This window comes from Protobothrops mucrosquamatus, unplaced genomic scaffold, assembly GCF_001527695.2.
Source record: "Protobothrops mucrosquamatus isolate PMUCROS unplaced genomic scaffold, P.Mucros_1.0 scaffold_233, whole genome shotgun sequence".
Classification (NCBI taxonomy): Eukaryota; Metazoa; Chordata; class Lepidosauria; order Squamata; family Viperidae; genus Protobothrops; species Protobothrops mucrosquamatus.
The window spans coordinates 442,815-457,544 of record NW_015386309.1 but is presented as its reverse complement, the minus strand read 5'-3'; the positions used below and the strand labels follow the sequence as shown (position 1 = coordinate 457,544).

Below are 14,730 nucleotides of genomic sequence, written 5' to 3'. Positions count from 1 at the left end.
TTGGTAAAATTAGCGCGGGCCGTAAACGGATTTATTTGACACGAGGTTAACGAACGGACTTCCACGATTAAGCCAGCATCGTAAGGGGTTTGTGTGAAGCTCACGCGGGCGAAACGGCTAGCAACTGGCCCGTCCTTTGAAGGCTTCTCTCAGGACTCCAAAAGCGGGAGACTCGGCAAGCGGAGCGAGAGACCGCCTGACCGGCTGGGCTCCTCCCGCGGCGGGGATAGGAATGGCTGTTGGGCTGGGAGAAGGGGCGCCAAGGCTGCTCTCTGGGCCGGGGCGGGACTAGAAGTTTCGGAGGCCGTCTAAGCCGCAGCGGGCGCCGTCAGCCAGCTTGGCCCACGTCCCTCCCTCTCCAGCCCGGCCCGCCCTCGCGCGCTCGCTCGCGCCCCACTGGCAGCCCGGAGCATCCAGTCGAGCGCGCAGACAGGAGAGAGCTTCAGCCGCGTCTCCCCACCTCGGGCACCGAGACCGACCCGGCGCCGCTCCCGCCGCCATGACTCACTTTAACAAGGGCCCCTCATACGGGCTCTCCGCCGAGGTGAAGAATAAGGTAAAGCACCGCCGAGGAGAGGAAGCTGGAAGCGCCGCGGCCAAAGCCCTCCCGCCCGACCGCCAGCTCCGCGGCTGGCTTTCTCTCCCGCTTTGTTTGCGCCTCGGAGGGGGAAGGCGTGGGATGGAGGCAGGCAGGCAGGCGCGGGAAGAGTTGGAGGGAGGGAAGGAAGGAAGGGGGTCGTCGCGGCGGCTCTTCCCTGCGCGCTTCGTTGAGGGACCGGAGTCCGGCTCCTGCGCCGACCCACCCACCCCCTCTTTTCCCACATAGTTTCAGGTTTTTGGAAAGCCTACTCCTGTTCGCGGCGTCTTTGATTTCCCCCGCCTCTTCCACGGCTCCCCCCGCTCCATTGTTTGGTTTAAGTGTGTAGGGGGTGTGTGTGCGCAAAGAAAGAGTAGCTTCAGAGGAAGGCATTTCTCACGTCCCTAACCTTGTCCTTAAAAGAAATGTGTTGCTTCGGTTTGGGGGAGAGGGGGGGAGGGAATCCGTCCCGGTCTTATCCCGTCGGCTGGAACCTCGGCGAGAAATGCCCCTCACGTCTTACTCGGTTTAATGGGGGAAACATTAACGCAGACGCTGAGGTACGCGTCCCGGGGTCACAGCCTATGCAGAACCCCCCCCCCCAAATAAAATACCCGGGCCTTTGAGGCTTCCACTCCTGGACCAAAACATGGGCTCCCTTGTCTCTTTCCCCCCTTTTATTCCACCCCCCCCCCCTATAGAAACCCTGCCGGTCTTTCTAGTTTGTTAGACATTCTCCCTACGGGGTTTACTCATAAGCGAGGTCCAGGCGCACCTTTCTTGTAAAAAGACCCAGGACACCCATTAGGTTCCACACACACCCACACACAGCCGCCTTCCCTAGTCCATTTTTATGGAATGCGTAGCGCCCTCTCCGCGTCCTTCTCCTAAGAAAATGCATTTGTCCCGCGTTTCTCCTGGCGTCCCCTGGGTCGCCAAGCTCCCTTTACTCGGCCTTCTCTTCCGACCCTCCCCGCCGTCCGCTTTTCTTTTCGGTCTCGGGTGTGTGTGTGTGGGTGTGTGTGTGTAAAGAGAAGGATTTAGGATTAGGGTTCTCCCCCCCCCCCCCCGGGAGATTTCTGTTGGCTTGAGCGGCGTTCCTCTCTATTGCGGCTCGCTTTGCCTCGTCCTTCTGCGTCGGCTGGAGGAGACCTGCTCGTCGCTTGCCGGGTCGACCTGAGCTGGGGGGAGGCCTCCTGCTTCCCTTTAACTTTTCTTGGCCTCTGCGCTGCCTTCCTCTCGGAGTGGAAAAGTACTTTCCCAGAAGGGAAAGGCGGGGGAGAAAAGGGCCTCTCTCTCTCTCTCTCTCTCTCTCTCGTTCCCTCCTTTCTTTCCAACTACTGTACTGCAGATGCCGAGGTGAACCTCAGTCCGGCGAACCGCTGAAGGACAAGCTCCGGCTGCTGGAAAGAACAGACAAAAGGCAGCAAAACGCTGCTGCCCGGTGGCTTTTTTTTGCTCGGGAGTTGTGCTCTCTTGAGGCGGACTTGACAAACGGAACGGGGGGGGGGAGGAGGAGGTTTGGGGTTGGGACTGGCTCTCCTGCTGCTGCCTGTGGGACCCACCCAAGCTCGGGAGATGGCGGCAGCCGGGGTGGGGGGGTGGGGGAGAGCGGGAGGTGCTCCCAGCCTACGTGGCTCCAATCTAGCGCTAGCGAGCGCCAGGCGAGGATGGTGCGTCGGGGGGGAGAAAGACGGATGCGCGCCTGCCTTTCTGTCCCCCCTTTCTCTCTCTCTCTCTCTGTGCCGCAGCGGCCTTTCGCTCCAGGAAAACGATAAAACAAACACAACGGGAAAAGCAAGCTCCCGAAGCCCACAATAGTGATTTGAAAAGCCCCCAAACTATTGTATGGAGGGCAGGCTGGTTTCTCCTTTTGAACCCTTGTGGTCTTAAGACTCCTGGATTAAAATGCCAACCCCAGAATAAAGTAGGGTGGTTGCTGGAAAAACTAGTAGAGGAGATCTGCAGAAAACAGCCTCCCCACTTCCCCCCCCCAGCACTGTAACTCATTTAAATCCTTCCATCATATCCTGATGGAAGGATCTGAACATCCTGCCTCCCCACTTCCCCCCCCCCAGCACTGTAACTCATTTAAATCCTTCCATCATATCCTGCTAGTTTAGGGATTTTTTTTTTTAAAACCAACCCCTGCACTTTTATTTGACATATTGCCTAATTTATATTCATTTCCTGTCTTAGGCGGTCGTATTTCCCCAGATAACAGTGATGTACTGATTCAGGAATGGGGAGCCCCGTTCTCAGGTTTTTAAGAGGAACCCTTCCATCCTAAATGGAACATATTATAGGAAAAGGTAATGAAACTTGGCAGATTACGGGCTCTGTCATGTTAATTTGCTGAACCTCTTTGGTTTGCCAAGCAGATGAGAAGTGTCATCTCTGTCCCCTCCCAACACTTCCAGCTCAAAACCCCAGCACATTCCAATTGCATTACATCATAGGGTACTGGGGAGAGACCAGCCAATCCATGTGGGTGTTGTGCACAGAATATTCATTGTCTCCGTACTGCTGCTGTGAAGTCCAAAGTGGTGGGGAGGGATGGGGAAAGACATACAAAGGAAGCTTCTTCGGCTTGGGCTTAAGTTTCTCTTAAGTCTCCTGGGAAATGAAGTATTCTGAAATATTCCCACTCTTCCTCCGGAAAAAAAGTGCAGTGGTGGTACCTAATCCCTACATTGTAATATACCCCTGTCATAACAGCAAGGTGACAGTATGACTTTAACAAAAGTTTTTTAATGTTACAAAATGCAAGTCTTTGGTGATAGTGGCAGAAAACTAAAAAAAAATACTTAATTTATGGTTCTTCAATACTGCTTGATCCATCTTGTTTAAACTTGGATCACCCAAAATTCTGTGCATGTTTACTTGTAATTAAATACCAGCTATTTCAATAGGGCTTGCTCCAAAGTAAGTATGGATAAATTCTATTTCCTAATTAAACTTCCCCATCTGGTTCTGTAAATTGTTACCTGTCTATGATCAGCCATTTTTTGTTCTTGGCATTTTGCTTTCTGGGCTACCTGTTGGAACAAACATCACTTCTGCTATTGCTAACTGTTAAGATGATACATTATTTCTCACTTAAGTTTTTAAAATTGCACATAAAATTGGTTTGTTTCAAATAGTCATCCCCAAATATAAAGGTATTTTAAATAATTAGTAATATAGTCTAATAAACTCTTCGTTGAAAAATTATTTGTTGGCATGTATTGGAAAAGGAAAGATGTATACTCAAAACACTTCTTAAAGGTTAATTCACTTCTGAGAACTGAACGATCACTCTTCTTTATTATGTGTAAGGAGGTACCTAATACATAAAACATTTAGAAAATGATATACAGTATGTAGTATTACATTTCTCCTTTAACCGTCAACATAGAAATTCAAAGCAGCTACTACAAGAAATATAAAACCCAAGTAGGTCAAAATAGACCAGCCTATAAGGTCTTTCTCTCCTATAGACAGATGGACAGATAGTAAAGCTAGGACAACTACTCAGAAAAAAGTAGTTCAAGCTTTCTCTTTTTTAATTTGTGGGGATGGGCAAGATAACAGAGCTAGAAAGGCTTCCTTATGCTCTAGATCAGGGGTAGGCAACCTTGGCTCTTTTATGACTTGTGGACTTCAACTCCCAGAATTCCTGAGCCAGCATACCATGGCTGGCTCAGGAATTCTGGGAGTTGAAGTCCACGAGTCATAAAAGAGCCAAGGTTGCCTACCCCTGCTCGAGATGCTTTACCACTCAATTACATGCCCTGTTTTCTCCAATAGAATTCATAAGATTAATGTGGTTGGCAGCGCATCACTATATTTAAATACAAGTTTTTAATAATGCATGTTTGTGTTTAATCATTGTAAAACATTGAAATAAGAAAGCACAGTATGTGATAATCAGTTTACTTGTCTGCTTGAAAGTAGCAGCACAGCCCAATATTTTTACTGGTACATAAACCATAACTGAAGTCTTCCCATACTGAAAAATATTTTGCTATGTGACATAAAGGGTTGCAATCTTAAGAAATTTAACTTAACTGGTTGTGCCATTCTGACTGTATTTGTTGCAGGAGGCAATCTTGTTAGATACTTTGTACAAAGAATGTGTATGGAGATTCTCAGTCATCCAGGTCGTAATTATCCCAAAGATGCTTTTTCAGGAGGCAACTGGACTTTCTTGTTTTTCTTTGAAGACGTTTCGCTTCTCATCCAAGAAGCTTCTTCAGCTTCTTCAGAAGTGAAACATCTTCGAAGAAAAACAAGAAAGTCCAGTTGCCTCCTGAAAAAGCATCTTTGGGTTTGTACAAAGAACCTTTCCCATAATTTTTAGTTTTGAATAATATTCTTGATAGAGTAAGAACTATATACAGGTAGTCCTTGACTTACAACCACAATTGAGCCTAAAACTTACATTGTTAAGTGAGACATTTGTTAAGTGCCCCATTTTACGACCTTTCTTGCCACAGTTGTTAAGTGAATCACTGCAGTTGATAAAGTAATAACCCGGTTGTTAAGTGAATCTGGCTTCCCCATTGACTTTGCTTGTCAAAAGGTGATGACATGACCTTGGGACACAGCAACGGTCATAAGTATGAAATGGTTGCCAGGCATCTGAATTTTGATCACATGACCATGGGGATGCTACAAAGGTGGTAACTGTGAAAAATGGTCATAAGTCACTTTTTTCAGTGGTGGTGTAACTTTCAGCGGTCACTGTTGTAAGTTAAGGACTACCTGTATTCAGGCAGGAACATTTTAAATATCCCCTTGCATTTTAACTATGGCTTTTCGTATTCTAACATTATGGACCACTCCCGTTTATAGTAGATCTCTTTATTTCAATGGAGTTTATTCTAAGAGGAATTTTGAATCCCAGAGCCAATGGATTTACTTAGAAATACGTCAACAGAACTTAGAAGTAGGTGTGCTCGAAACTATAGTCTCAGTGGAGTTTATCATTTTAATTTGTTAATACCTATGCGTGTAATACTGACCTTATTCAAGATTTGTCCTTCTGTAGTTAGTTTCTAGTAACATGCAATACAGTGCAAAAATCAAAGGAAACAGGAAGGGACCGGCAAGTTATTGAGGAGTGAGAACTATATCCTCTCGAACTCCTTTCAACAGAAAATGATGTCTAGCCAGATTCCTGTCTTTATCTATTCGTAAAGGCTCCTTCAGCAGGGTAAATGTATATGCTAAAGCAACGGTATGTATAAACCAAAGAATAATTTGAAAAAGAAATCTAATTTATACCTTAAGCCAGTGATGGCAAACCTTTTAGAGACCAAGTGCCCAAACCGTAATCCAAGACCCACTTATTTATCGCAAAGTGCCAGGGCCACATCAGCATTGTGGTGCCCTGGGGGGGGGACAGCGGAGGGGCATGGCCCACTGGGTGGGTGTGGCTGCGGTGGTCATGGCAGATTGGGTGGGCATGGCCGGGGTGGGCGTGGCCACCTCGATGTTGCTCGTGCGGGGGATGCCTATGGGGGCTGGGCAGGATTGGGGGAGATCCATGGGATCTCTGGTGGGTGGGGCGGTGGGCAGGAGGCTTTTCCTGCAGGGTGAGGCAGGGGGTAGGGCGGGGGTGCCAATACTGCAGGGCAAGGCAAGGCAAGGCAGGGGCGGCTGCTGCCTAACACCATTGGCCCCTGCACACCCAGGCCAGTGAGCACATGGGGGCGTGCTCTACCAACTCTACTCGAGCTTGCTAGCCGGCCGCTTCGCCTCCTTTGTGCTGGCTGTTGCTCCGGGTGCCAATGGCGGCCTAATGGACCTGCGCGAGATGCTGGTGGCGGCGGGCGTGCCCACAGAGAGGGCTCTGAGTGCCACCTCTGGCACGCGTGCCATAGGTTCGCCATCATTGCCTTAAGCCAATGCAGACTGATGTACGGAAATCATTAATTTCAGTAACATATTAGATAGAACTCCTCTGTTAAACAGTTGCATGAACAACTAATAGTTGTTATGATATGTGATGGTAAGGGCTGGTTAACAATGGTTTACGGCTGATCTAGGAACATTTCACTAATCTCTCCCTCTCCCTTCCTCTCTCCCCCTCTCCCTCCCTCCCTCCCTCTCCCTCTCACACACACCCCCCACAGAAAAGTCTCACAAACCCTGTCCAAACATCTCATAACTTCAATAATTTGGAAATCCAATTTCAGATATTGTTACAAGGATATTCATTTGAAGTATGATTGGGAGAATATAATGTTAGGTCATATTGTCATAAAAAACGTGAATCCAAAAAAAGAATTTTATACGATGTAGGTTGGAGGTTTTTAGACTGAACTGTGTGTCCAGCTGTGATGAGCATTTAAAATATTTTCAGGACCCTCTTCTCCAATAAAATCAGTGTGTCCAAGTTATTTTTCCCTAGAGAAATTGCCTGTGGTTCTTTAGTGAGATGAGTCCCAGTTGAGCTTCCTGTTGTAATTGCCTTCCTCCAGCAATTAGATAAGTTTTTGACTGTCTTCCAGAAAACGTTGAAAAGAGAGTTTTTCCAGAGTGTTTTCACAATAGGATGACACCATCTCTGTATTTTTTTTGTTGATGAAGCTCTATTATATTAATTTTGATTTGAACTCTAATATAATTATGTTGCTGTCTCCTGCAAGTGTTTTTATTATCTTGATGTACATATGTAATTGTTGTTAACTGTCAGGAGTCCAAGGCAATTGTGTCAGTTTGCAAGGATAAAAAATAACAGTAATAATTTTCTGATATAACATGAAATGTTGAATATATGTGCAGGTCAATAAAATACCCAGTACGTTTAAATAATTGTAATAGTAAACTAGGACAGGGCTTTTCAACCTTTTCACCCATTGTACCCCTTTTAGGATATGGCAATATCTGAGTACCACCAGTCGCCTAGCAAGATGTCAAAAACTTGATAACCCCCCCCAAAAAGGAAAAAAGTGATAAAGTACAGGTAGTCCTCGACTTACAACAGTGTGCTTAGTGACTGTTCGAAGTTACAATGGCACTGAAAAAAGTGCCCCCCCCAAGCCACAGCCGAGCAAGACACCTGCCTGCCCACCCGGCAGTATTCTTCCTCCTGTCCGAGGCTTTCATTGTGAGCATTTCTGTTGAGGATTGGCAGCGGGGGTGTGGTGCGGGGTGTTTGGTTTTTATTCCCCCTGTCTGCTGGGTGGTTGCAGCAGGTTTTGGTCACTTCACATGACCCTGGGACATTGTGACCGTCATAAATATGAATCCGTTGCCAAGCATCTGAATGTAAATCACAAGACCCTGGAGATGCTGCAACATTCCAGCTGATCGGTGCTTCTTCTGGGCTCAGCAGAAGCACCAGGATCAGTGCCGAGCTCCAGCTGGAGCCTGGCGCTGATCCTGGCACTTCTGCTGAGCCCTGACAGTCCCGAAGAAGCGCTGATCCTGGTGCTTCCGCTGAACCCTGACAGCCCTGCAGCTCCAGCCATCTCTAGTTCAGGCTTGTGCGGTGCTGCCACCGGTTCAGCTCATTCCCCTCCCCTACTACCACTTTTCTATGATGGTTGCGTACCATCTGCCAGGTGCCAATATACCACAGGTGGTACTCGTACCACTGGTTGAAAAGCCTTGAACTAGGAAACATATATAATGTTGTCTCATTAAGGAACTGAATTTTTTTTTCAGAATCTTTCTAAGTAATACGGATGTTAGGGAAAGTATTAGCTAGCAACTTATGAGGGCACTCTAACATTGTTCAGTTGAAACTATATATTTAAATATTCTTTTGATTGGTATAATACCCAATACTTGGATTGGATGATTATGTAGTTCTTTCTCTTTTTATATGTCATAGTTGAAGCCTTCTGCTTGATCATCGTAATAAGACCAAATATCAAAAATAATTGTAGAATTAAAAAGGATTTAAAGTCTAATGGTCCATTTCAACTGTATTATAATGTACAGTGAATGGAGAGAATCTCATCAATAAATGGAGTGAGAGGTTTGTACTAGGAAACGTCCCACAGTATTTGCTCGATTGAATAACAAAGGAATGTCTTCCATATTATTTAATAGGGCTCTAGAAGGACCATGTCGCTTGCTTGTGATTAGATGTTTAACCAGAAGAAGCTGAGACTAGATTATATCAGTTTAGGAAGTAGCCTGTCCTAAATTGTTTCCAGTTTAGGAAGTTGAATCCAGAAAATTGAATTCTACTCGCAGAACTTTTTTTAAAAGCCCTTCAACCTAAAACAAAAAAAAAAAGAAGAAGAATCTTGTCAGGACTTCTTCTTTGTTCTTTAACTGAGAAAATAGCCAAGCCCAGGCACTGGTAGGCCACCAGGTCCCTTTTCATTCTCCCCTCCAGCACATACATACATTTTGCCCAGCAGCCAGCTCTTCAGAATTTCTGTAAAATTATTTTGGTATTGAGATGCTGATCTGGAGTTTTCTTTTTATCAATTGTCTTTTCTATATGACTCTGTAACCTTACGAGTTCCAAGTCTGTATAGGCTGGCCATTTTCAGAGGGAAGGAGCAAAAATGACATTATGATACCACCTGCTTGTTGTTCTCACTTAGGAAACAGTATAGTGTTAGGATTAGCACTTAGACTTAAATACCACCCCATAGGGCCGGGGTAGGCAACCTTGGCTCTTTTATGACTCGTGGACTTCAACTCCCAGAATTCCTGAGCCAGCCAATTCTGGGAGTTGAAATCCACGAGTCATAAAAGAACCAAGGTTGCCTATCCCTGCCATAGGGCTTTACAGCACTGTCTGGATGGTTTACAGAGTCAGCCTATTTCCTCTAACCATCTGGGTCCTAATTTTGCTGACCTCAGAAGGATGGAAGGCTGAGTCAACTTTGAGCCGGTCGAACGCCTGGCTGTGGGCAGAGTTAGGCTGCAATACTGCGTTCTAACCACTGTGCCACCAGGGTATCCCATATCCCCAACTGTATGTTGTTCTGACATAGAAGAAAATAATCTTGCAGTGTCCAACCCAGACCATGTCCCTTTTTTTCTCCACATGGAAAACAAATGAAACAAATATATGGTACCAGTTTAATAAATATTTATTTTCCTCCAGTCAATTGGTTGCTTTTTTACAATTGTCTTTCTGTGCCTGGAAGGACTGGAAGTACTGTAGCACCCATTGTGTGTAGAGTACTGATCATATCAGAACATGTCTAGATAAATTTGCCACTTTTAAATCTTGTCTTCTGAAGTTAATATTGAGTAGGACATAAGAAATTGACTATAATGAGTGGTTGACTCCAACTGGGAGACTCATAAGATTCAAGTCACTAGTCAGTCATGAAATTCACTGAATGACTTTGAGATTGGATAAGGGGATAAAATTAGAGTGGGAATATTATGTGTGTTGCTTTTAATTCCTAAGGAAAGGCAGGATATAAACACAACAAATTAGCTCATTAGAGAGCCCAGATTATATCCTTCTTGGACATGCCTCAAGAACTTGCAATTACATAAGCTGTCCTCTGGCTAGAACTGCTCTTAACAGTATTATTAAATTGCTGTCCTATCACAGTTAAGCTCCACCACATTTTGGACACCCACGTGTTAAGGGAATAAATAACTATTCTTGTAGTTTCAACTGTGCATTTAAAACTTAGTAATGATAACCTTTTGTAGTTTTAATCTTCATATCTATATACATTTACCCCTGGGAAAATATTTGCTCAGACTAGAGTTCTAGAGGTATTTTGGTTTATTCCCACCCAAAACGAGGGAAAACAGAACAATAGAATAACAGAGTTGGAAGGGACCTTGAGGTCTTCTAGTCCAGCCTCCTTCTCAACAAAACAGAATAGAAAATGAACTTCCAAGACCCCAATTGGATTCTGAAACAGTTTCACAAATCATGTCCCAAAAGGAAATTGCTTTAGGAAGAGAGACTAGTGAAGAAGGATCAATGATGGAGTTGTATAAAAAAGAAATCTCTTTATATACTTCAATCTCAAGGAGGAAGAATACAGAAGCAACACTATGAGGGGTGACTATAGGCAGTCATGATGATCATATTTAGTAAACTTTTCTTCTTCAAAAGTCCAATGTGAGCATACGATTTGAATCAACAATCATGGTATATATTTCCCTCTTGAAGAAGGAAAGGGGGAAAAGAATGGGTGCTAACTTGATTTTACTTGTTTACCTCAGGACTGCAGATTTATTTATGACATATAGAAGTGGTTCTCAACCTTTTTAATGCCGCGACCCACAACCGGTCGTAAGTCGAGGACTAAACCGGTCGTAAGTCGAGGACTAAACCGGTCATAAGTCGAGGACTTTCCCTGCCCAGGAGCACCGTGCATGCGTGGTTCCGCCCCCTGCGCTGGCCGAGGCATAGCTGGCAAGCGGCAGAGACGGAGCAGGCCGACCACCAGCTGGCCCAGCTCAAGGGAGGTAAGGCACCCGCCGGAAAAGGGGGAAAAAAATGGCGGGCAGCCTTGCTCGGCGACCCCCGTGAAATGGTCGATCGACCCCAAATGGGGTCGCGACCCATAGGTTGAGAACCGCTGACATACAGTGTCAGGGAAATCTATAAATGCTAGACATGAAGCAGTTCTGACCACTGCTAGTTCATTCTGTTCTACGCTTGGTGCCTATCCTTGGTGCACTGCAGGGGGGCACACCAGCTTATACTACAGTAGCTGACTAGCAGTGCTCAAGTCGCTGGTTCTTCCGGCCTCCTCCATCAGTGTCACATTGCCTTGTGTTGCATTGCCTGGCACCCAGCCAAGACCAGTGCTGGCTTCTGTTCTCTGCATACATGAATGCAGGATTTTCCTACCAAAGTGGTACCCATTTATCTACTCACAACATTGCATGCTTTTGGACTGCTGGGTGGGCAGGAGCCAGGGAGCAAGCAGCGGGAGTTCACCCTCTCTTGCGGAGTTGGGCTCAAACCACCACAGCGAAGACCATTTCTGGGTGCAGTTCCAGGATAATTAAGCCACTGCACCATCGCATCCCCTAGGACAGCGGCTCCCAACCTTTTCTATCCCCCGCACCCCTAGAATGCTTCTGATATATTCTCGCACCCCTTACAAAAGTTCGAAATAACGGCAACAAATTATGCATATACACTATAACAGTGGTTCTAAACCTGTGGCTCGGGACCCCATTTGGGGTCGATCGACCATTTCATGGGGGTCGCCAAGCAAGGCTGTCCGCCATTTTTTTTGTCCGCCATTTTTTTTTGTCCGCCATTTTTTCCCCTTTTCCGGCGAGTGCCTTACCTCCCTTGGGCTGGGCCAGCTGGTGGTCGGCCTGCTCCGTCTCTGCCGCTTGCCAGCTACGCCTCGGCCGGCGCAGGGGACGGAACCACGCATGCGCAGCGCTCCCAGGCAGGGAAAGTCCTCGACTTACGACCGGTTTAGTCCTCAACCTACGACCGGTTTAGTCCTTGACTTACGACCGGTTTAGTCCTCGACTTACGACCGGTTGGGGTCGCGGCATTAAAAAGGTTGAGAACCACTGCACTATAACTTCGAAAACCTCAAGTTTTCGCACCCCCTGGGATATCGTCTCGCACCCCGGTTGGGAACCCCTGCCCTAGGACTACAGAAAGCAGCCATTAAAGACAGTATCTCTCCCCTCAAGAGGTACTTTGTAGATTCTAAAAACTACAAAATGAAGAAAACAAGGAAGAGCAGCATGTTCCAATTATCCTTTTGGAACGACATACGATTTGGGAATTACAGAGGCTCTGCGCTTAATGTGCAGTTTACAGATCTGATGTCTAGTGGGTGGGGGAGAAAGGGGTGGGCGCTAGTTTGCAAAACCCTATAATAAGAAATGAAGCTTCTGTTACAGCAACCCACCAGCAAATCCTAATTCAGTTCTCTTCCTTTTCATTTCCTATAAAGTAGCTGTTATTTCCACTATCTTCTCTTAAGCCAGTGAAAGCCATCAAGCTTCAAACTTAAAAGAGCGTAAAGGTAGTCTTCAACTTACAATAATTGAGCCCAGAATTATATTCATAACTTATGGTCGTAAGTTGAGACATCACGTCATTAGAACCATTTTTTAAATATTTTTTTTTGCAGCAATCATTAAGCATTTTTCCCAATGGGAATTTATTTTTTTTTGCTAGAAATTGGATGCAAATACTTGAAACTGGCAAATATATATATATATATTGCAAATTGTGGTCATGTGACTGTGAGACAATGCAAAGATGAACCAGTTGCCTAGTACCCAAAATACAGTGATGAGACCCCATGGAGAGTGCAGCCATTGTAATTTCAAAAATGGCTTACAAGTAGCTCTGGGGAGAGCTACTTGGGTTACAAGTAGCTCTGTTGTAACTTTGAGTAGTTGTTAAGCGACGAGTCATAAAGTGAGAACTTCCTGTAGTTCATTCCAAAGCCAGCGGTTACTTAACTTTGCTTCCCATAGGAGGCACCAACAGAGAACATGCTTGCTTTATAATCAGGCAAGTGTAGACAGCAACACTGATTCCCAGTGCTCCCTCTGACATAAAGCAGGGAGGTGGGTTTTTAAATCGCTAAACAATTGGACTCAGTTTATGTATAGCACATCCTAAAAGACAGAATCTGTCAATAAGAGCTATACACAAATAAAAGGAATGCATTCTGTCAACATGAGTGGCAACCCATGAGTGGCTCAGTTAAATTATTGGTTTTACTTCTACTTGGTGACAGTCACTAGCGCTTGATTAATGTGGCCACCCTGCTGCAGCTGACTCAGTGGATTACGAATTATGCATACCTGAGATATAAGTATAAGCCTATTTTACCAAGCAGCAATTTGTAATTTGTAGTTATCAAGATAATTGTGAGGTTGCCTACATGCAGTAAATAGTGTTCCCAAGTGCATTTGCAGTGCATCTGCATATTAAAGGGATCACATTTAACTTTACATAGATGCATTCTGTAATAGTTTTTCTGTGTTGTTGAAGAGAAACATACAGTTTGATATACCTGCTTCTGAACTGCAGGAGGACTATCCCTCTTGAACTGGATTCTTTTAAATAGCAGTCCTATGCCTTTTTATGCTACCAGTTATTCTGGTTTTCATAAAGGTAGCAATGAGTATGTCTACAGTGTTGCCAGTTTTTATACTGTAAGTGTACCTTCAATACAGACATTTCAAAAAAAAAGTCTCAAAATTAAATAGAATGTACAAAATGGTAAAAAAAAAAAAAGCATATCTCAAAATGTTACTTCCAAAGTCATGATGTTGCTTGACTACAGGAGCTGAAACGCACTGTATTGTTACACTAAAATTATTTGGTGTTAGAACTGTAAGTTAATAAAATATATTCTGCTTTGCCCCAGTACAGGTAGTCCTTGACTTATGACCACAACTGATCCCAACATTTCTGTTATTAAGTGAGACATTTGTTAAGTGAGTTTTGTCCCATTTTACGACCTCTCTTGCCACAGCTGTTAACTGAATCACTACAGCTGATAAGTTAGTAAACTGATTGTTAAGTGAATCTGGCTTCCCCATTTACTTTGCTTGTCAGACGATCGCAAAAGGAGATCACATGACCTTGGGACCCAGCAGTGGCCATAAATATGAATCAGTTGACAAGAATCTGAATATTTTTTTATTTTTTTTTCAATATAAAATTTTATTGTTTTCATCATAAAAAAAAAGAAATACATCACAGATATTACACAATGTTATATCCCATCCCCCACCCCCCGGACTTCCCAAACCAAACCTAGGCTAATATTCAAATACAAGTAAACAAATATTAATATCTCTAACTCCAAACTCCAAACTTAAACAATCCATCTCCTCCGTATTAATAAAAATTATTCATTTAATTAGTTCTTCAAATACCCAAGATCTTTACCATTTCAGCAAGATAGTTTAACACCATCCCTTACTTATACAAAAAAAAAAAAAGAAAAAAATTCCCATCTTCCATAAAGTTAACAAGTTAATTCTGTCATTTCATCAAACTACACCTATAAAAAAATCATTTTAAACCCTTAATAAGGTTTACAACTTCAATTACTTAATTATCATTCAATTGTTTATCAAATGTAACATTAACAATAAGTCCACCATTCATAGTTAAGTCAAACAAATTCAATTATTACAACATTATTATATTTATAATAGTCTTCCTTTTAATAAAAATTATTCATTTAATTAATTCTTCAGTTACACAAAATCTT

At 44.3% G+C, this 14,730-nt stretch overlaps 1 protein-coding gene across 1 annotated transcript in view; it reads left to right on the top strand.

Annotated features, from left to right (window-relative positions):
- The first annotated feature begins 406 nt into the window (after nucleotides 1-406).
- The window catches only part of CNN3 (calponin 3), a 46,050-nt gene continuing 31,726 nt past the window's right edge, over nucleotides 407-14,730 (top strand). The window contains exon 1 of the mRNA XM_015829334.2: nucleotides 407-556. Coding sequence (XP_015684820.1) covers nucleotides 500-556 — 57 coding nt within the window. The 5' untranslated portion in view covers nucleotides 407-499. The remainder of the gene's footprint in view (nucleotides 557-14,730) is intronic.